Raw genomic sequence first — 20,753 nt, forward strand, 5'->3', positions numbered from 1 at the left:
TGGGTTGGATGGGTGAGCTTTGCCGGAGTTGAAGGCCAGAGGAAGGGTGGGTGTTGTGAGAGGTTAGGACGAAGCTTAAATGGGGTCTTAGTAATCAGGATCCTCTCCTGAAAAAGTATCTCCCCGCGAATTCAAACATTCGAGAAGCTTTAGAAGCGAGTTGCAGGCCCGTCCACAACGCCATGACAGAACCGTGAGAGCCGACAGAGCTGCGCAATCGAAGAGCTCCGTACTACGAAGCAATTGGCCACCATGGCGACTCGTGGAGCTATTAACGCCGAATTTACAAGGAAGCTGCCCAAGATTGAGGTATAATTAATTCCGAGCACGCCTGACTCCGGCTGAGGACGAGAACTGTCAAGGGAAAACTCTCCCTAGTGACTTTCTCGGTTGCTAATCTGATGGCTCTGACAGCTTCATGCTCACCTCAGCGGTAGCATCAGTCGAAAATGTCTCCATGAGATTTGGGAGCAGAAGAAGGCAACAACCCCGAGCCTCGAGTTGGAGGATCCTTTTTCTGCTATCCCACCGGGCAAGGTGGACTATGACCTAAAAACGTATGCCTAATCTCTATGTGAGGTCCTTTGGTTAAATTGAATCCCTTAGTTTTTTTGCTTAAAACTTGGTGCCCTTTACGTCTGTCTATGCACATGAGGCGGTGACATTCCTGTGGTGCTATTGATGAATAATAAAAGTTCTCTCCATAACCATATACAATTTTGGTGTTATCCTTTCCTAGAGTTGCTGTTTCGAGCTAGATGCTTGCAACTTGTTTCACAAGCAGGGTCCACTGTTTTACGTCATGAAGCTGTCAGGCTCGGTGTTTCTTGGCTTAACGCTGAATGCCCTGGCAAGACATCTGTACGCACAGTACGCTGACCCTGATACAGATTCTTCCCACTCTTTTCGTCCTACATCTACAAGCTCTGCAGTGACCTCTCTAGTATCAGGTATGCCCTCGATCTGCTTCTAGGGAGGAACTTAAAGCAAATGCTGACACGTCTATGCTAGATACTCGACGAATTCCGTTCTGAATGACTTTCAGTCAGATGGAGTAGCCTACCTAGAACTGCGCACTACGCCGCGAACATATCCTGAGCATAATATATCTAAAGATATCTACATCAGGACGGTTCTTTCTTCTATTACATCCCATAATGAAAATTTGAACAACCAAATGCACACAAATCTTATTCTCTCTATTGACCGTTGCAATACCCTTCCCGAAGCGGAGGAAGTTGTCGATTTGGCAGTGAAATATCAATCTAAAGGCGTAGTCGGAGTCGATTTGTGCGGGAATCCTTTCAAGGGTGAAATTCGCATTTTCGGTCCAGCCTTCGCGCGAGCCAAAGAGTCAGGCCTGAAATTAACCCTTCACTTTGCAGAAATACCACTATCTGCGACAGACGACGAGTTGGATACCATGCTGAACTGGAAGCCAGATAGACTTGGGCATGTAATTCATGTTAACCAGGAGATTAGAGAAAGGGTCACTAGGCAGAAAATTGGCGTTGAGCTATGCTTGAGTTGCAATGTCCACGCTAAAATGATCACTGGAAGCTATCAGAATCACCATTTTGGATGGTGGATGCATAGCGGAGTCGGTGTTGTTCTTGGGGTAAGCTGAAATGCTTTATCGATCAAAGAGTTCGTCGCTAATTGCTACTCTCACAAAAGACAGATGATGTAGGCGTCTTCTGCAGTCCTCTATCCCAGGAGTACTATCTTGCCGCAACACATTTCAACCTCACCCTGTCACAGCTTAAAAAGCTGTGTGAAGAAGCCGTTGAGATTATCTTCGGGGGGCTAGAAGAGAAAGAGAGGCTAAGGGCACTCTATCGTCAGTGGGATGGTTGGGTGGTCAGAGAAATTTAGGGATTAATTTCAGGTATTCATTCCTCCAATTCGGGGTCTCCAACATAAGAGGATCAGCAGATAAGAAGAGCTGAACTTATATCCTTTTAGTTCAATTATCATCTCGATTAAGAGTGGAAAGGCCGCATCTCTGTACAAGATGCCAAGATGCATTTCTGACGGCTAGCTATTGATGTGAAGCACTTTGACGGATACTCAACCTGCTAGAATAACAAGACTGTGGCCTGCCTTCTAGCAGGTCGTGGGAGTGTGTGCATTTGGTGCCTGAGTGAAGATCTTGAGGTTCCCCGATGCGACGGAGCTAAAAGTTGTGTTCTTAGGGATCCTGGAAAATCCGCTTGAAGTTAGGCCAGTACTCGGTCAATATCCACTTCGCCAATGTTTCAACTACCCGGTGTAGGATGAAAGCTTGGAAGATACCTTTGGGGCCCCCGCTGTCATAAGGCCCAAGTATCGTCTATGAGCGACGTAATGTTAGTCCCCAATGCACAAATACAATAAGCAAGGTGTACTAACCACACCACCACCCTCCTCATTATATGCGAAGTGCAATTTCCAATCCGTCCCCACCGCTGCAAAACCAAACAGAAGAGTGTCTCCGGAATTACCAATCGATCCCGACTGAGACTGCAATTCCTCTAGTTTCTTCAGGCCAGCATAGCACCACACTCCAAGTTGAAGCGCGGCTTCGAGGTATGATTTTCCTGGCTCACCCACTTCCACACATCCGGGCAGCGTAAGACGAGAGACGCTGGTCTCGCTCATTTGACTCAACTGGATTGTGGGTTCTTTGGTGCGGATCTTGTGGTAGAGAGCCCGAACGTCCTGGTTAGTATTGGAAAGAGCGATGGCGAGATCTGCCTTTTTCGCGGGAATGGCGGTGTCGTTTACTTGAGGCAGTAATCTTTTGGAATTGATGTCGGAGTGTTGCCTAAGAGGGAGCATTTAGAGAATGGTCGTGGGTTGGATGCTATATGGAGAAAATACTCACACGTCTTTTACGCTTAGCATTCCTTTAAGCGCCGGCTGTGCGAAAACATGCTCAAGGACGTTGGTGTCAAGAGCAACCCAAGGAGCTTCAGGCTCATTCTCACGGAAGTGTTCCCGAGCCTTCTCTACTCGTGATATAATAAGATTAAATATTTCCTCGTCGGAGTCTGTAACGTCCGTTGCGGTTGCGTCAAAAGCGTGTTCCGGCACGTTCTCCAAAGGATATTTCGATTGGATGCGTTGCTATTAGAATTGCACAACAGTCAGTGATCGAGATGATAATTCAAAGCAGATATGGTATAGATACCTTAAGCCCAACAGGAATTACGCTGACGCCATTCAGTGGTAGGCTTTTGATCAAGTCCAGAACAAACTTTGGCGTGGTGTCATCGGGTGACGGACTGAACTTGAGCGGTGGAGTCGCGAACCTGTAGATTTCTCGAAGCTCACGGGAAGGACTGCCTGCACGCACTTTGGCCGGCAGATAGGGTGTTCAGACATCACTTAACTGCGAGGTTGAGCCGACATCGCTAAATGCTGACGTTTTCGAGGAGAATGCGACCCCGTGTGTTCAGCGCTGTCGAGAGAAGGGTTTAGAGCGGCTCGTTTATGCGTTTCAAATTGGGCTTTGCGCAAACTTGGTGGCTGCTGTTCACAGACTGATGGGGGAGAAAGCAGGTTCGGAGTGTCGGGGGTAAACGGTAACAAGCTTGAAATATTTTGCCCTGGGGAAACCTCAGAAGCTTGCCCATGGTTTGAAGAGGTCAACGACGAGGCAGGGAGACGTTGTAACCAAAGCTCTGTATAGAATGAATTCCCTGGCATAGAACGGACGTGTAGAATTTTATGGGGAAGATAGCCTCATGAAACCACGTTGTGTCTGGAAACAATCGAGATATACTATGTGAGGACTAGGACGTTGCTTGGTCAACTGATAACGCTAAATCAACACCAAACAACCCCACATTCGAATATCTAACCAGGCTCAGGCGCATCACGCGGAATGGGGGGACTCTACGCACGGAAACTAGACGCCCACATCCACGCGACGCGACGTGTCGCGAATATATTGATTAACGTTAGCTTGCGCCCGGGGCGAACAAAAATTTATCTCTAAATTAGACCCTTCACGGGCACGGACAAACTGCTCCTTATTAACCAACGAATTTTCCACGAAGGGTCAAGGAGCTTATGGTGGCGATTTTGGGGTAATTAACCACTAGATTCTTACCACCTTCTTCTCGTCTGATTACTTTAAAAACAATATAAGGTAAAGCTCTCTATTTTCTCTTTCTACTCTATTATAGCTAAATTATATAAAAAGTTAGATATAGGCAATTTATTATAAAATTATAAAGATATATATATATATATAATTGTAAGGTGCAAGCTCTACGTCATTTGGCTTGACTTTTAATCCTACGGTTATCGATAAGAGCCAGCCAATAGAATCAATGTATTCCGGTGTTCGCGCACGGTCCAACTCTCGTAGGACCGAAGGGATATTAAAAAGGTAAGCGAGTATCTAGCATACTTGCTAGATACGCTGCGTAGAACAATACATAAGGCTAATACAGGTCACCAGCAGGTTATAGACCCTGGTTATAGACCTGTTATATACTATAACCTATCTCTTAATAATACTTTTATATGTAAAGAGGCCAGTAAGGCTTCCGACTGGAACGTATGGATATCTGATCGGCAGCACCGAATGAGTCATAGGTGGTTCGAATGCAGGGCGCACGTTGCGTGTTCAAAGGACAATTGCTTTCGAACCTCTTCTATTCAGAGACTAATCGGTGGTTCTTCTCTAGAGGAGAACCAGCTTCTTTTATGATCCTTCCGAGACACTAATAAAACCCCTCGCCCCTTATCCGCCTGACCATGTCCCCTCTAGGATATCCATCTGCCTAACCGTGCCTCAGCTGATGTACCTTTTAGGGAGAGCCCGTTACATTATAGAGCTATAATATATATATAGAGGATAATAATCACTTAAAGAACCTAATATATTTATTATGGTTAGGCAGTAATTTATAAAAAGGATTATTTTTTAAAAAAAACTTTTAGTTACTACCATAAGCTCTTAGACGCTCCGTTATAAAGTTTAAGGTGTAGGGGGCAGGCATGAGCGTATCCTGCCCCGTAACCGGGCGCGTGCTGGTCTAACTGGGTTCGGCTATGAGGTAAACTGCTTCCGCGACGAATATTTTCGTGCCGACGACGCCATCTACAATCTTATTAACCTATCTGAGTATCACAGCATTGCGTTTTCTCTATCTACATTCTTCATTACAATTGCTGAGTCTACTGCAGCTGATTATTGATGTATGACAGCCTTGGAAATTGAAAGACTATTCACCTAATTGCGAGCTTGATACGTCGGTTAGCTCTTGCTCCTAGGCAACTTTGCTATGATCCTGACGTGGATACCCTCCGATGCTTTCGCTTACAAGTCACCTTAGTTGCTAATAAAAATATTTGCGCAAACGGGGTTGTGCTCTATCATGAGATCCACAGCTCCATCGTCGCGTCGAAAGCGCCAAACACGACTAAATTTCACTCCCCTCCCATCGTCATCTCCCGCTGTAACGCACCATTCCCCACAATATCGAGATCACGCTGCTGCAAATACATATGACGGACATCCTAGCCCTTTGAAAAGACAGAGATTAAGAGAAACGAACACCCAGGACCCTATACCTGATATTGATAATGACACGGCGCTGGGGAAAGGTAGTTCACTAACAGACTTGGCGGATATATTCAGTGACAGGAGCAATAAAGTTGACGGCGCATTAGGCGATCTTCAAGCGCTGCCAACACCAGAACCCTCCTCCCAACTCAATACAACCGAGCTCGCTCGTAGCTTTGGATCAGGACGTACAGCACAGAGAGCCTTAGATTTTGTTGACAATGACGAGGACAAATTTGCCCAAGGAAAGACTGGATTGAACGATGCTCCTCCTATCCGGCCAAAGACTCGCCAGAGGTCCCCTATGTTTGGGAGCTCTGATCCTGAAATGGTTGAGTTTTCTAGTAGTTCCAGTAGTTCAGAGGATCTCCCTTCCCGCGCGCCAGTTCGCCGATCATCGAGGATGATACGAAATTCTATGGTTAAGGCTGGTGTGATTGACCAGACACTAGGAGACATCTCAGAGGCAGAAACTCAAACACGAATCAGCTCACGTCTACGATCTGCCCGAACGGTCACAGATATTGAACTAACGGCCGGAAATAACCAGAACTTTGCTGAGTCTTCTATTGCAGCAAGCTCAAAGAGAAAGGTTACACGTAGGCATCCTATCGCAATATCAAGCGACGAAACCCCTATTTCCGAGGACAGCGACGTGCAGGCAGAAGAGGAATATTCCCGGTTAACAAATAGCTTCCCCAACTCCAAGAAAAGCGAATCTGAAACGAGCAGTGACGAAATGCCAACTTCATCCCCAACGAAAAGGCGGCGTCGATATCCGACCAAGATCATTCGCAAGCATTCAAATTCTTTTGAAGGAGGTGATGATGAGGTCGAAGACACGGAAGAAGACGACTTCGTAAGCCCTCGCAAAATGATTAAACGCCCACTGAGGGAAAAGCCTCCAAATTTTGAGGATGAGGATGAGGATGAGATTGTGACTACGCAACGAAGACGAAGGCCCCAAGTACCAGATCGGCGTCTTAGCTGTCAGGAGAAGGAAGATCTGGATAAAGACCTCCAGTTCTTAGGGTCACCCGAACGCTTACCAACGAAAACACGTGGCAAGTCGGGGACACCAAAACAGAACGCCAGACAAAAGGCGCTCGAAGTTCTTAAGCGGCGTCGTGCCGGAGAGAAGGCAGAGCTTCCTGTTCCTGATGATCAAAGTAGAAAAGCACCTACGCGTGGCCTTTATGATACCGAGTCTAATACTGACGAAGACGACGAAACGGAAGTTGAAGAAGATAATGGCGATGATTACGATCGACCTCGTGTGTCAATTCGTAGTGCTGATGCGCTGGATATGTTCCAAGAAGATGATGAGGACGAAGGTTTTGTCGTTGAAGAGGGAGAGGAGGAAGAGGATACTTTAGGCGCGCCAGTCCAACTTCCTCTTCAGTTCAGCAATGTCAGTCGAATGAAAGGCCAAGATCTATTCAAATACGCTATTGAGTGGATGGTCCAGAAGAAAATTAATCCCGCTTTCGCCATTAACGATGAAATATATGACCTTGCGTTCCGCAAGCTAGATGACGAAGTGAAAGGTTTGGCTGGCTCTAAATTTACGTCCTCCATTTGGACTTCTAGCTTCACAAAAGCCTTGAAAGCTAGACCGAATATTGTTCTTCTGGAACTCTCAAAGGAATTTAGGGCTGTCGTGAGTCCACACTGCGAAGCCTGTAACCGTCGCACGCATCCTGCTACTTGGAGCATTCAATTCACAGGGAAACCATATCACCATTCAAATTTGGAAGAACTCTCTGATGATGAAGATGACGAGGAAGGTAATGAAGTGGCATACGATAGCGATGGGCGCTCGCTACCCGACGAAGATGTTACGTATGCCGTTGGACAGTAAGTATTCCCCTAGTTTTAGTCTTCGAAATGTTGGCCTGCGAAAATTCCTAGTCTATTGATAAGCAATTGTAGAGTAAACTCGATGCCGAAACCGTTTGATCTACTTGAGCGCAATAGAATTCACAACCAGATTGTCGTTGGAACAACCTCGCTAATTGTTAACAGGTTCTGTATGCGTAATGCACAAATGGCACACACCCTCAATCATTGGCGCTATCACCTTAACGAGCGTGTGGTGGACCACCTTGCCTTAGAAGGTTACTGTGCTCCCCACAAAATTGTCGAGAGGGATAATTGGAGTATTAGGAAGAGAAGAGATTATGCAAACAAGGTGGTTGATGAGATGGAGGAGAGGGGCGAGATCCGAAGATTGCACCGTGACTACCGTACTCAAATTGACTACGCTTTAGAGGCTAAGGTAGAGCTTGCCTTTGATTGATGTGCTCAATTTGCTGACATTGAGCCACAGGGACAGAAATTTAGGGGTCGTCGATAGGTTGATTGGGTACAATTTTTTGATGCGGTCAAAAGTTCTCCTAAGTAACGGAATCTGCCGCCTACTTTATCATGACTTACAGGAATAAATATGCTTTCTTGGCAGGCTCATTTTCTTAACTCCTCGGAACCTAGAAGAGGTATCGTGGTTCAGAGGTTTTAGGACTCGGCTGTATCAGTACTGGTCGCCTAATGGGTTGGGCCGGTATTTCTACAGTTGGGTATTTTGGCAACTTTTCATTAGGGATGGGCATTCTTGCACTTAGCTTTCTAAACGAAAGTGACTAATTGGGTGAATGGATAACGAAACTCCAAGTCTGGATGAGTGAATCAATGAATTCTCAGCGTTTTCAGATCTCTACAGTTTTAATAGAGGATGTTTGATCGTCAACCCAATATTCTTACGTTATGCGTTTGTGGCTAAAGCTGATCTATGGTCTAACCAAAAGCTGAGTGTGAACTCTATTCACCTTCTTTCCATGGCGAATCTAAGCTCAAATAACACCAATTATATTCGATCAAAAGATCTACTCAGAGTTGATCAATAGTAGCAACAGTTCTGCCTTGCCTCAACTCGATTCGTCTAATGCTGCATAATGCGTACATACTATTCCTACAGAACGGATTATCTGGTCCTGTGTGCTCGAAAGCTGATGCTTTACAACTTCAGTTGTAGGGGTTGCGATTCCCCTGTTGTGTTTTGCAAAAGTCAGCGCAAAAATAGATCCGATGGGTAAGAGCAGTCCTTTCAGACATGGAATTTGATGTGCAGGTGAGGACGCTTCCTGATGACGTTATTATCGAAAGCTCCAGGCTGGCCTCCAGACTTGGCTATTTAGCCCTTTCCTGAGCACTGGCAATATGAACCGCCCCATGGTTACCGCCGTGATGTTTCCCACGGTTGTCATAATTTCCACGATTGCTCTCCTGTTAATTTGAAAACCTGGTTCTCCCAAATCATCTGGGCAACCGGCCAACTCCACTCACTCCAACACCCCCTTTCAGCCTCAGCGCTATCTTCACTGGCTCTGTCGGCCCCTTTCGCATCAGCTCGTCGAGGCCCAAGTCTCGCCAGGCCGGCTCGCGCTGCTTCTGAGTGGCACGTTGGATGCCAAATGCCGCATGCTGGTCCGGTACGACATCATCTTCATCTTCGGGATTTAAAGGCTGGTGGTGCAGTGGCACGTAGATTTCTTCTGGGGAAAGGTGGGATCGGTTGAATTCTTCGAAAAGGTCGGCAATACGTGGGGAAGGAAGATGGAGGTAAGTGCGAGAGGAGTCGCGGGACTGGGAGAGCAGTAAGCTTAGGTTTTCTGGGGAAGAATAGAAGCCTCATTAGTAGATTTACCATTCTGGTCACCGTGCTTTAGAATTTTTTATTGCTCTTTGACGTTAACTAGGCTAATGTTGTTTACTTTACAACTACCTCGCGTGTCTTGTTCACCGTCGCGCCAAGAAATACCCTCGCTAAGCTCTGTTCCGACGATCTTCCGAGCCACACCGAAATTTGTCACCTCCACGATTTTCCTGGCGACGACGTTCAATAATCGCGCCAGCCTTCGCCTCAAGATATCGTCCGCCTGAAACGAGCACACTCTCCAAAGTCAGTGGCTTCCTTGGGTTCTAAAATTTTGCGTATCAAAGAACTGACAATAGGCATGAAGCAGCTCTATCTTCAAGCTTAACAACTCGCAACCATGTCTCACGAATCCGTGTGGTACTCGCGTCCCAGAACCTACGGAAAGGGCTCTAGGCAATGGTGCGTTCTAGACATCAATTAAGTCAAAGCCTACAAGTTCGAAAGATTTGGGAGAGACATGAGATTGAGACTTTGTTGACGAGGAATGGAAAGGAGGACAATGGACGGTTACTGACATTTTGGCTACAGTCGAGTCTGCACCCACAAAGCCGGTCTCATCCGGAAGTATGGTTTGAACATCTGCCGTCAGTGCTTCAGGGAGAAGAGTGCGGATATTGGTTTCGTTAAGGTGAGACTGGCTCATACCTACAGATCCTTCGTCTATCTACTAGGGGCACTGCTTGTATAAGGAGGAGCATCATGGAATTGAATTCTTCTAGTGGCGAAATTTACTGACACGTATGATATAGCACCGATAAATGGCATCTGTTCCGGGGATGTATGATTTGCGGTTGAAACTAAGGGTTACTCTTTGCATGCATAGGAAAGGTTCTCAAGACCGATTGAACAATAAAGAGTGGCCATTTGCGAGGCGGTGCTAGGTTCATTTCTTACTCGGGACTCTACTGGCGATGGAACAATTCAGGGCATGCTAGGTTAACGAATTTATCCTGAATGCTCAGATCTACACAACCACTCCCTAAAGCCTTGGGAATAACATTGAAATGCTGACCTTAGCCTACGGTCGCTCACCTTCGACCAACTTTATCATTCGTTAAGTTTCTATCCTGTAATATTATACACATGTTAAATCTTCAACCGCGCAGCCCCTATCGAATGCTGCGATTTAAGGCTATAACGCGCTGTCCACGTAGGCTAACCTCTAAATATGACATTTCGATCGCCGCTTAAATTCAATTTCATTCAAAACGCATGCCATTTATTCAAGGCTTATATAAAGTACAATGCCAGGCTCATCGCGAAAGAGCAATATTGAATCCCATGAATTCCACCCTCATGGTCACATCGTTATTCATATCTTTACAATATCTACCCTGGTCCTCTCAAATATCTTGTGTGTAATCAGATCCTTGTTCTTCTTAAAGGCTTCTCTACCTTCATCTGTAACGCTTGCTGGTAATATTGTCATGCGTGCAAACGTACCTGCCGCTTTGCGTTTCGACAATGTGCCTGGATTAATGACAAGGACGGACTCCACCACCTGTGTAGCAACTTATTAGCAAACCCATAATATAAACTGGCTTCAGAAGACTGACTTTAGCAAACGGATTCAAAATGGACGGCGAGATTAATACATCAGGCCGCACATTCAACCACTCTCCCAGTTTTAAGTAACTCGTATCAACCATTGTTCCGAGCGGCAAAAAGGAGCTCGGCGCCACGTTTTCTCCCCCATCACTTCCGTTTATATAATTCCCACCATCATTGGCCGCGCCAACGGCCGGTAAGCTTTCTCGGGCTGTTGGCGGAAATAGAGGTAAGAAACTTCTTTGCTCAATCACTGCCCTAGCACCTCGCTCGAGAAGGTTCTGCGTTTTTGCTTTGCCGCCGACACACTCTTCACGGCGCAGCATGTCCAAAATGTCGAGACTGCTCATACCTATTACGAACTCGTTCATCGTGAGCGTCATCGGGTTTGTCACAACAGAGACTTGACGGAGTCCGAGCTCTTTCTTCGGCAGCTTATCTTGGGGGAAGGCAGCGTGCCGTGATATAGCATCACGAAGCGAGGGGACAAGTATGATGGAGCAGGTGGGTAGGTGTGCAGTGAGGCTCTGGAGAGAGTTACTGATATAGTGCCGGAATACATCTGTGAGTGTGGCTTGGTCGGGTTTTGTGGCGCTCGGCGGCAGGTCGAAGTCGCCGGTGCGAATAAGGGGATGTTCGGCATCTAGGAAAGGACCAATGAGTATGAGGGCATCAGCAACACTAGAGACGGCAGTGTCAAGGAGGGCGTGTAATGGGGAGAAGTCGAGGCTGTTATCGGTTGTATACGGGCCGGAGGCGATAAGTATCGTGAGTGGACGGGGAGAGGATGGGTCAGAAGACGGCGTGTCGAGCAGACGGGCGTTGCACGCATCAAGTTCTGAGGGCTGAGATGCAGGTTGCGAAAGTAGAGGAATTGGCAGGACTTCCTTAACAGTAAAAAAGTCCCCGGAAGCATTAGTACCGCGTACAGCAACCATTTGGCCCGGGAAGAAAGAATAGGATTGTAAAGAGTCGATGCCGAGGGGAACGCGGAGCCCAGCGCCTGTGCGTCTTGATGTCTCAAGGACAAGGGAGGCAGTATTGAGACGACCTTCGTTAGAGTCCAAGGCGATACGGCCTACGACCATGATCTCACTTGTGCTTTGGCTCGCTGGGTTGCCAAACGCACCGTTTTCGATATTATAGTAGGCCTGTACTAGCTCTAGGAATTCATCTATGCGATCGTCGAGGACTTCTGAGGCCTCTGATAGTTTCATAGCCATTGTCTTATAAGAGAACTTGGCCATATCTGTGTTTGCTTTTAATTTGATCCTAGGCTCCGCCGGAGGTTCGTCGGGTGCTTCAGAGAGCTCAATGTGCCCATTTAATTGCTCGGCAATATCTCCTGCGTTTTCGCGGTTCGCGAAGACGAATGCCCTGAAGAAAGAAATGATCAGAATGTGTGCGTGAAAGCTGGTTTGACATACGTACTTTGTACTAGCCGCCTCCTCGTTTGAAAATGGTGTTTGAGAGCCGCTTGGAGAGCTCATTGCATGATTCTTGCTTGCTTTCGCAGCTGGAGTCTCAAAGTCCGATCTCCTCTTCGTGCTACTGCCATTTACCCCGTTCAGGATACTCGTTCTAGGAGTGCTCGGAACCATGCCATCAAGCCTTCAATAAATTCAGCATTCAATAGTAGAATTCGCATAAATAACATGATCTTACATGCCAAAGACATCAGCATTCTTCACTCCAGCACGGGGTGTTGGAGCAACAGGTCTCTTTTCGTTGCGGGCATAGGCCTTGCCTCTACTCTCTCGTTTCAATACATCTTGTATATCTTTCCTAAAGTCTCTTGTAGTCTTAAGATCGAGCTTCACTTCATCCCCACCTATCTTCATGCTGTAAGCCTCCCATTTAAAAAAAAGCTCTTCTGGAGACACAGAGCAAATGCGGAGGATCGATTGAAGCTCTCCAAGAATCTCAGGTCGCAATCCTGAGGATGAAGCAGCGTAGCGTTCGAAGCGCTTGTTGAGCTCAATCTCGATATCGTCCATTGTCGTGGGTGTTGTAGGTGATATAGAAGCTGTTCGCCTGATAGTTGCAGATGAAAGATTTACGCGACTGCCAGGAAACGCGACGCGCTTCTAGTGTAAAGCGGCCGGCAGATACTCGGGTAAACCTTGACAAGGACCAGGAACACGGAAACTGACATCTTAGCTAAGCTCGGAGTCCGATTGTAAATGTTTATAAGTACCAGATCAAGCGATTGAGAAGAGTTTTGCTAGTTTCTAGATTTTTGAAATACAATTCTATCTATTTCATATATTTCGAATCATGTCTACGGAAGTTGCAGAACCTGCTCCAGCACCGGTCGACAACCGGGAGCAAATCCTCAACGAAAAATCTTCCGTGGCAGAGACTACAGCTCCAGAAAATACAATCGATTCAAAGACAGCAGGAGGAGAAGACGGTATTCCCGCGCTAGACGAATCTACTGGACCTGTTAAGAAACCTCTTGCCCGGTCCGCGCCGAACTGCAAGCCGGCTCCTCGAGCAGAGCTCACGGCAGAGCAGCAAACCAAATACAACGAACTCCTTTCCGCTGTTAGCTCCTGGACGGATATTCCAGACACATCCGCACGCAATGCCCCGACCTCTCCCATCATAGACCGGGAACGCCTCTGGCTCACCCGTGAATGCCTCCTCCGCTACCTTCGTGCCACTAAATGGAATACGCCTGCAGCTGTCAAACGTCTCCTTGAAACTGCGGTCTGGCGGCGGGAGTATGGCGTTTACGGCTTGACAGCCGACTACATAGCACCAGAAAACGGAACGGGCAAACAGGTAATCTTTGGTTTCGATAACGAAGGACGTCCCTGTCTATATCTCAATCCAAACAAGCAAAACACGAAGCAAAGCGAGCGCCAAGTCCAGCATTTAGTGTTCATGCTAGAGCGGGTGATTGACCTCATGGCACCAGGTCAGGAGACCTTGGCGTTGTTAATCAACTTCAAAGATAGCAGCGCTTCAAGTAATCCAAGTGTGGGAACTGGGAAGCAAGTCTTGAATATTTTGCAGAATCATTATCCAGAAAGGCTAGGGAGGGCGCTCATATCGCACCGTAAGTTTACAAGTCTTTGTCCGCCCCTGTCGTGGTCTCTTTGAATTTCGTCGATTCTCAGCTGCAGCCGGACTCTTGGATCAATTTGTTTTCAACCCTTTGCTAACTCTGACCGCAGTCCCTTGGTATGTAACTACATTCTTCAAACTCATTTCGCCTTTTATCGACCCTATTACAAAGTCTAAAATGAAATTCAACGAACCCCTTACCGACCACGTTCCCGCGTCCCAACTCCTCAAGACCTCTGGTGGCGATATCGACTTTATTTACGATCACGATGTCTACTGGCCAGCTCTTAACGCCCTCTGCGAACAAAAGCAGAAAGAGTATCGCGAGCGATGGGAGAGAGCGGGCAAGAAAATCGGAGAGAGCGAAATCTACTTAAAAGGAGGTGATGAGGGCAGTGTTGAGACTGGTGGGAATGATGGGGATGCAGCAGTTCAGAAGTAGATGAGGAGAGGAGAAGGGAAGGTTTTCCGACATTTGGCTGAGGAGCATCGGCGTTGAGATTATGTTCAAAGAGTCTGTCTTAGAGCACAACGTTAAATCCATAGCATCATTGTAATACCAAACGCTTCAACGCTAACAGCGTCATATCCAATTGGGATATTTTATTTAGAAAATAATCCATTGAATCTAACGCTCAATCCGAAGCTCCTAAACCTCTCTTGCAAAAACCAAGGGATGAATATGCTCATGTGTATATGGGTACTAAATATCTCGTATTTACATTTCAGCTTACTTATACTAAACACTCTCCCCACCTTGAAATGAATCCACGAGCTAGGTGCATGTTTATCAACAACCCAAGTAACCTCATGCAGTTGACACAGATCGAGTTTGTGTTTTGCCATTCAGTCATTTTCAGGACTGCAACACATCTGCACAGGACTGTGGCTAGCGGACTCACACAATTACATTAGGTTTCTTTGCCTTTGAGCTTGAGAGGAATACGATACACGGTATTTGCACGAGCGCGATATCGGAGTTCCTCTCAATAATTAAATGGCATCCCGTATTTCCCATGGGAGAGCTAACAAGGGATGCAGACACGCAGAGTGCACACAATCGAATGCTCAAAGTAATACCTCAATTTAGATAGTTTAGGAGTTTAGTGATTAAAGGAAGAGTACAGTGTGAAAACCTGCCTTAAGGATTTCTAGTTCAGATCTCGATCTTGGCGTCGCTAAAGCTTAAGCTCTCTATCAAGACCTCATCATACTGCATTTCAACCTTCATAAACCGTGCCGTCGATACTACCACGCTGTACCCTTTCTCCCGACATACCACCTATAACCCTACCGCTTGAGTAGGTCGTGTCATATTGTCTTCCTACAGACACTATTTTTCACTCGTTGCCTATCATCGCGGTTGGAGCCTTCTTAGCATAGCTCACGAGGACAAACAGCTTAGGTATAATCAACCGTGCCGACCCTCACCCTTGTTTAGAACAATAAACGTTGGAGTCATGTCTTCTAGGAAGAAAGTTCTTCTAAAGGTACGCTACCCGATCTCTAAGACGAATGCTTTGCTCTGGTCTAACAACCTGCTCAAGGTTATCATATTGGGTGACAGCGGAGTAGGGAAAACGAGCTTAATGAATCAATATGTACGCAATCGCCATTCTTCGCAACTTCCTACGGGATCCGAAATCGTCTAGACTCCAACTAGATTATAAAAGCTTATCCAGCCATACACAGGTCAACAAGAAATTTAGCGCAAGCTACAAGGCAACTATAGGCGCGGACTTTTTGACAAAAGAAGTCTTGGTAGATGACAGGCTGGTGACAATGCAGGTGGGTATAGATATGTTACAAGTGGGATAAATTGCTAAGATTTGCCAGCTTTGGGATACCGCAGGACAAGAGCGCTTCCAGTCATTAGGCGTCGCATTCTATCGAGGTGCTGATTGCTGCGTGTTGGTCTACGATGTGAATAATTCTAAGAGTTTCGACACTCTCGATAGCTGGCGGGATGAATTCTTAGTCCAAGCTAGCCCAATGGATCCGGAGAGCTTTCCATTCGTACGTAGGATTTATTTGGGTGTACCTGAGTGCCTAGTTTACTCATGAATTTTAGGTCGTCATCGGAAATAAGATTGACGTGGAGGAGAGTAAGCGCATGGTATGAAATATCCTACCAACGTATGGATGTTCCTCACTCATCAGTGTAACAGATATCTTCGAAGCGGGCTATGACATTCTGCCAGTCGAAAGGCGGGATCCCGTATTTTGAGACCAGTGCAAAAGAAGCGATAAACGTCGAAGGAGCATTTGAGGGTAAGAGCAGGAATCGTCGAATATATCATTAACATCTAATCAATTTTAGTAATTGCACGGCAAGCGTTAGCCCAAGAAGAAGCGGGTGATTTCAATTCGGACTTCCCAGAAACCATCCCCATCGATTTGAAGAGTGATCAAGAAGGCTGCGCTTGTTAATTCGGCTAGGATACCCGCAATTTTTTGCTCTAGCATTGCAGTTCCTTTCATGAAGATGGATGGTACATATCAGTGCCTGCTAACATGGATCTGGAGTTTGGAGGTTTAAGGTTTCCGATTGCTGTTTTGCTCTCATTGTCTTTCCCCAGCGCCTAAATCATTTACTTTTCATGCTTCTCTTATGTTGGAGACTTTGATGGCAATGTAGATAAGGCCTACAATTTAAGCACACGAGATATCAAGAATCTTCTGAGAATGCGCGCTATAAAGGATATTCCGAGAGGGTGTTCTCTGCCCCGGCGGTGCTTCGAGCCCAACCCACCTGAGACCCCCGGTGGACCGTTGGTACGTGCGGGAATACTGCTCCTTATCACCAACGAAATCTCCCCGAGGGTCTGAGAGCTTATGGACGCAGCTTTGGTGGCAATGGAGCATCAAAATATACCAAGAATCCCCTTTTTCACTGCCGTATCTCGACACTTTTATAACGTTTAGTTATTATAAAAATACTACAAGATGGGGGCTCTTTAGCTTCTCTATCTATGGCATTAAATATCGAAGTCGTGGCTATATTATATAAAATATTAGATATAGGCAGTCGGTCGCATTTTGTCCAAAACTCGTCGATTAGTTTTAGTCTAGTTTATCACAAATTTTTGTCGCAATCTTGCCTCACTACTATACCTCATATACTTCTCTACGTCTAATTATCTCTAAAATACTATAAGCTAAAAGCCCTTTATCTTCTCTATCGCTGTAAGGGGTATTTTACCCCTTAGTCGGGTGCATCGCCCGAGGGCTGCTTAGGGGTAGCCAGGGCCTAGCCGAAGGCTAGGCTTGGCACCTCCTTATCCTTAACACGATGATTCGGGTCCTCAGGTTATTCGATAAGAACCAACCAATTAAATTAGCTAAATTCGATGTCCGTACTCAGGAATCTGGGCAACGGCCAGGGCTTAAGGCGGGGTTTTTTTGCACTTTAATTCGGCCTAACGTTATACTAAGTAGGCTGAACAAGGTCTATATCGATTCTGGTACGACTGGAAGGCATAGTAGTGGTGTAATCGCGTTATTGTGATTCTGGTGTTCGCACACGGACCACCTACTCCGAGGACCCAATCGTGTCAAGGGATAAGCAGCCCTCCTGCTCTCCCTATCGGTTTATCTCTCTCTCTCTGTACGAGGCTATTGCCATACTCTTTACCATATCGTCCTCTCTTCCATCGACTCTCCTGTGACTCATGCTCGGCTTGCCTGCTCTCTACCGTACACCTGGGCAATATGCCTTACAATCGCTTCTACGTTATCCCCGTCAAATTTTGTACTACGTTATCGATAAGAATCTGGCCAATCACGTAGCTTAGATATTTGGTCGTGCTGAGATATTTAAAGCCATTGATATTTGATCCTCTTTTAGCAGAAGCTCTATATAGGTCTAATCCTTGGTATTAAGTTAATTAAGATGAGGCTGCTAGCACATCATCTTTGCGCAGAACGGAATCCTGTAAATGTTGCAACCGTAAAGAGCCTTTGCCGCCCTCGCCCTGAGCACGATGCTTTGTTGTTCTATGCACGGATCATATTCTTATCGATAACGTAGGACGCTGACGGGTTAAGGGATAGCGATATCGTAGCTCTATTCTATAAGAAGTTAGATATAGGTAGTCGGTCGGTTTTAGTTCAAAATCTACAAAGATGCGTTTTAAAATCTAACTTACATTCTATAATAATATATCTCGCCCCTTAGTATTCTAGATATAGGGCTATCCCTTAACCCACTGACGTCCCATGGAGTAAGTGGTCCGTGCAGAACGCCCGAATCCAAACAATGCGTACGGTTGATTACGTTGATCTAATTGGCTAATTCTTATCGATAACGAATTGACGTATTTCAGCGGGTTAAGGGATAATATATATTTATAAAGATACAATTACCTAAAGAATTTAATACATTAATAAAATATATAATAATTCTCGTGGTCAGGACGTCGCTCGTAGAAATATACAAAATTCGATTTTTAAAACATTCAGTTTGTACCCATAGCTCTCAGACTCTCTGGGGAGAATTCGTTGGTTAATAAGGAGCAGTATGCCCGCCCGTAGTGCACGTACCAACGGTCCCAGGGGGTGATTTATCAGATAACCTGAGACAGCCGTCTGACAAACAGAGAATAATAATAGACACCAAATCACAATTCCATAACACTCACAACAATCACCAGAACCGCCACTTCCGCCGCCATGCTCGCGAGAGCATCTTTGCTCTTTATTCGCTCTCTAATGCCCTAAGTCCTTTCCCCGTGTGACAACCGGTATCAACTCTTTCAGTCACGGAAGGATCTTCAAACCGCCTGAACACCTCTCCTATACTACACCGCGAGAATAGCATCGAGGCTATGTCTTCAAGAGATCCGGGCTCGCCGGTAATGTCCCCAGCAAGTATAGTGAGCCTTTGGTCAGAGGGCAAGAAATCGCAACATAGCAAGTGGAGGCATACTCTGGGAATTATTCTCTTACTAGCGACAGTAGTGCTATGGACAGCGTCAAATTTCCTTTCAAGCGTGAGTCGCCTGAATACTCTCTTCATGGCTGCACCGAGGTTCTAGATAGACCGTAAAAGTGCTGGAGAGACTATCACCGAAGTGAATTGTGCCGCAAATATCCTAACAGCGTTCTAGACTATTTTCGCAGACAACGAATACTCCAAACCGTACTTCGTCACTTATATAGACACTTCTTTCTTTATGATACCACTTGTTCCCATGCTTTTGAAGCATCTATACGACGATCGGTCGAAGTTAAACAATCTACGAGGCCTTTTACAGAGAATGGTGGGGAAATACAAACTACTTCGTGATCAGGAGGAGGAAGAGGATGATGATCTGCCAGAGCCGGATAATACTAGTCAACATTCCTCACGGAGCAGATCCCCCGCTGCGCAGATGCTATTGGAAGATAATATGGGCAGTTCTCAGCGGCTAAGTGTCAGCGCGAGTAGGGGTCACGACGGATTAACCCTGGTAGAGACGGCAAGGCTAAGCTTCGAGTTTTGCATATTATGGGTGAGTTCTCCTAATTGTAAATTATATGTCTTACTAACAAAAAACCCAGTTTCTGGTGCGCTGGAGCAGTCCTATCTTTTGATCAGTCTCCTAAAGTAGAATACAGGCCAATTACTTTGCTGTCGCATGCCTTGAATATACCACAGTAGCTAGTTCAACAATCCTAGCGTCAACAAGTAGTAAGCAGCTCGAAAGGCCCCTGGTGTTCATGATCTGACGCAAACAAGGCATTTGGACTCTTCTCAGTGGTTCAGTAATCGGTGTAGAACGCTTTACGCTTAGAAAGCTCTTCGGTGTTCTTGCCTCTCTTGCTGGGGTTGTCTTGATTTCTACCGTTGACATATCTGGCGAGAATGACGAGAACCGCGGATCATTTCCTCACAAGACTCCACGAGAGCTTGCCACGGGCGACTCGATGGCTTTTTTGAGTGCAATCTTGTACGGATTTTACGCCGTGTTAATGAAGAAAAGAATAGGAGACGAAAGCAAGGTTAGCATGCCTTTGTTCTTCGGACTGGTAGGTTTGTTCAATGTGATTTTGTTGTGGCCGGGACTTGTTATTCTACATCTCACGGGCGTGGAAACATTTCAACTCCCACCAACAAAGCGGATTCTTACTATTGTTTTAGTAAGTCTAATCTCATACCTCCAATAATATCTGATGTGGTATTTAGAGCTTTCGTTCACGAATCCGAAGCTTGGCCGTAAATGAAGGGGGAGCTAACCAAACTTTCACCCGGTCCCCGACAAACTAACCGCGAACAGGTCAACGCCGCATTCTCTCTAATTTCAGACTTCTGCTGGGCCTATGCCATGCTTCTCACCTCCCCTCTCATTGTTACTGTGGGACTCAGCTTGACAATCCCACTCTCCCTTATCGGCCAGATGATCATCGATGCCCAGTACTCTAGCGCTGTGTACTGGGTCGGTGCGGTTATCATGTTTGTCTCCTTTATCTTCGTTAATCATGAAGAGAGCAAAGACGAGGATAGCCTAGTGCTAGCAAGTTTATGATAGCATTAGATAAGGATCCTAGAATTTCTAGTATTTCGGCAAGCTTTACGTTTTAAATCAATGTGTCAATAAGATGTAAGCTACTATGATCAGTACGCTTTTGACGCGAATTCTTGATGGTGGATTGATTGAGCGTTTGTAGGGCGTTCTGGAGTATAGTGGGGACAATATTTTGAGGGAGTCTTTAATTATGTCCAACTATCAGCTAGATCAAGGAAGGACTTTGAGGTTTAGTTAACTTCAGTTTTCCATTTTGGAATATAGTGTGCCGCGAGGGTAGCTTGGGCAAGATCTGTCCAAACTTAATGGTGCGGATAGTGTCCGAAGCAATTGATTTCCTGAGCAAAACTCT

General features: G+C 46.0%; 9 protein-coding genes across 9 annotated transcripts; 6 read left to right on the plus strand and 3 right to left on the minus strand.

The window, feature by feature from the left end:
- Nucleotides 1-252: 252 nt before the first annotated feature.
- K441DRAFT_566726 (Metallo-dependent hydrolase) lies at nt 253-1,875 on the plus strand (the record flags this gene model as incomplete). The annotated part of the gene is made up of 5 exons (XM_067643761.1): nt 253-309; nt 415-557; nt 891-950; nt 1,012-1,618; nt 1,678-1,875. The coding sequence occupies 5 exons, from the start codon at nt 253-255 to the stop codon at nt 1,873-1,875; spliced, it is 1,065 nt and encodes a 354-aa protein (XP_067502618.1).
- Nucleotides 1,876-2,191: 316 nt separating this feature from the next.
- K441DRAFT_678373 (uncharacterized protein) lies at nt 2,192-3,366 on the minus strand (the record flags this gene model as incomplete). Its single annotated transcript, XM_067651149.1, has 5 exons — nt 2,192-2,332; nt 2,392-2,806; nt 2,867-3,108; nt 3,173-3,293; nt 3,338-3,366. The coding sequence occupies 5 exons, from the start codon at nt 3,364-3,366 to the stop codon at nt 2,192-2,194; spliced, it is 948 nt and encodes a 315-aa protein (XP_067502619.1).
- A 1,747-nt stretch (nt 3,367-5,113) lies between these two features.
- K441DRAFT_661884 (uncharacterized protein) lies at nt 5,114-8,307 on the plus strand. The gene is made up of 3 exons (XM_067648953.1): nt 5,114-7,417; nt 7,586-7,838; nt 7,890-8,307. The coding sequence occupies exons 1-3, from the start codon at nt 5,373-5,375 to the stop codon at nt 7,914-7,916; spliced, it is 2,325 nt and encodes a 774-aa protein (XP_067502620.1). The 5' UTR covers nt 5,114-5,372; the 3' UTR covers nt 7,917-8,307.
- Nucleotides 8,308-8,872: 565 nt separating this feature from the next.
- Nucleotides 8,873-9,266, minus strand: K441DRAFT_678375 (Apc13p-domain-containing protein; the record flags this gene model as incomplete). Its single annotated transcript, XM_067651150.1, has 2 exons — nt 8,873-9,202; nt 9,264-9,266. The coding sequence occupies 2 exons, from the start codon at nt 9,264-9,266 to the stop codon at nt 8,873-8,875; spliced, it is 333 nt and encodes a 110-aa protein (XP_067502621.1).
- A 346-nt stretch (nt 9,267-9,612) lies between these two features.
- On the plus strand, nt 9,613-9,963 carry K441DRAFT_567174 (40S ribosomal protein uS14; the record flags this gene model as incomplete). The annotated part of the gene is made up of 2 exons (XM_067643784.1): nt 9,613-9,674; nt 9,804-9,963. The coding sequence occupies 2 exons, from the start codon at nt 9,613-9,615 to the stop codon at nt 9,961-9,963; spliced, it is 222 nt and encodes a 73-aa protein (XP_067502622.1).
- A 624-nt stretch (nt 9,964-10,587) lies between these two features.
- K441DRAFT_566837 (DNA polymerase alpha 70 kDa subunit) lies at nt 10,588-12,820 on the minus strand (the record flags this gene model as incomplete). The annotated part of the gene is made up of 4 exons (XM_067643770.1): nt 10,588-10,776; nt 10,832-12,200; nt 12,255-12,434; nt 12,489-12,820. The coding sequence occupies 4 exons, from the start codon at nt 12,818-12,820 to the stop codon at nt 10,588-10,590; spliced, it is 2,070 nt and encodes a 689-aa protein (XP_067502623.1).
- Nucleotides 12,821-12,994: 174 nt separating this feature from the next.
- K441DRAFT_638624 (CRAL/TRIO domain protein) lies at nt 12,995-14,538 on the plus strand. The gene is made up of 2 exons (XM_067646546.1): nt 12,995-13,887; nt 14,006-14,538. Exons 1-2 carry the CDS (start codon nt 13,101-13,103, stop codon nt 14,335-14,337), a joined length of 1,119 nt encoding a protein of 372 aa, XP_067502624.1. The 5' UTR covers nt 12,995-13,100; the 3' UTR covers nt 14,338-14,538.
- Nucleotides 14,539-15,108: 570 nt separating this feature from the next.
- Nucleotides 15,109-16,587, plus strand: K441DRAFT_661889 (ras-related protein rab-like protein-7a). Its single transcript, XM_067648954.1, has 7 exons — nt 15,109-15,385; nt 15,443-15,496; nt 15,588-15,683; nt 15,732-15,911; nt 15,967-16,011; nt 16,064-16,166; nt 16,216-16,587. The coding sequence occupies exons 1-7, from the start codon at nt 15,356-15,358 to the stop codon at nt 16,323-16,325; spliced, it is 618 nt and encodes a 205-aa protein (XP_067502625.1). The 5' UTR covers nt 15,109-15,355; the 3' UTR covers nt 16,326-16,587.
- Nucleotides 16,588-18,504: 1,917 nt separating this feature from the next.
- K441DRAFT_613317 (uncharacterized protein) lies at nt 18,505-20,401 on the plus strand (the record flags this gene model as incomplete). The annotated part of the gene is made up of 6 exons (XM_067645637.1): nt 18,505-18,886; nt 19,004-19,387; nt 19,437-19,442; nt 19,494-19,566; nt 19,615-20,015; nt 20,153-20,401. The coding sequence occupies exons 1-6, from the start codon at nt 18,722-18,724 to the stop codon at nt 20,399-20,401; spliced, it is 1,278 nt and encodes a 425-aa protein (XP_067502626.1). The 5' UTR covers nt 18,505-18,721.
- Between the last annotated feature and the right edge of the window lie 352 nt (nt 20,402-20,753).

The sequence above is a fragment of the Cenococcum geophilum genome, assembly GCF_001692895.1.
Source record: "Cenococcum geophilum 1.58 unplaced genomic scaffold K441scaffold_28, whole genome shotgun sequence".
In the NCBI taxonomy this organism is placed as follows: Eukaryota; Fungi; Ascomycota; class Dothideomycetes; order Gloniales; family Gloniaceae; genus Cenococcum; species Cenococcum geophilum.

What these genes read in the sequence shown, in the direction of transcription:
- K441DRAFT_661884 (XM_067648953.1), top strand. Translation starts at nt 5,373, where the DNA reads ATGAGATCCACAGCTCCATCGTCGCGTCGAAAGCGCCAAACACGACTA. An exon ending in GTTACGTATGCCGTTGGACA is followed by an intron (nt 7,418 to 7,585) that starts GTAAGTATTCCC and finishes AATTGTTAACAG; the next exon opens with GTTCTGTATGCGTAATGCAC. An exon ending in ACTACGCTTTAGAGGCTAAG is followed by an intron (nt 7,839 to 7,889) that starts GTAGAGCTTGCC and finishes ATTGAGCCACAG; the next exon opens with GGACAGAAATTTAGGGGTCG.
- K441DRAFT_638624 (XM_067646546.1), top strand. Translation starts at nt 13,101, where the DNA reads ATGTCTACGGAAGTTGCAGAACCTGCTCCAGCACCGGTCGACAACCGG. An exon ending in GAGGGCGCTCATATCGCACC is followed by an intron (nt 13,888 to 14,005) that starts GTAAGTTTACAA and finishes CTCTGACCGCAG; the next exon opens with TCCCTTGGTATGTAACTACA.
- K441DRAFT_661889 (XM_067648954.1), top strand. Translation starts at nt 15,356, where the DNA reads ATGTCTTCTAGGAAGAAAGTTCTTCTAAAG. An exon ending in ACAGGCTGGTGACAATGCAG is followed by an intron (nt 15,684 to 15,731) that starts GTGGGTATAGAT and finishes AAGATTTGCCAG; the next exon opens with CTTTGGGATACCGCAGGACA. An exon ending in CGTCGAAGGAGCATTTGAGG is followed by an intron (nt 16,167 to 16,215) that starts GTAAGAGCAGGA and finishes AATCAATTTTAG; the next exon opens with TAATTGCACGGCAAGCGTTA.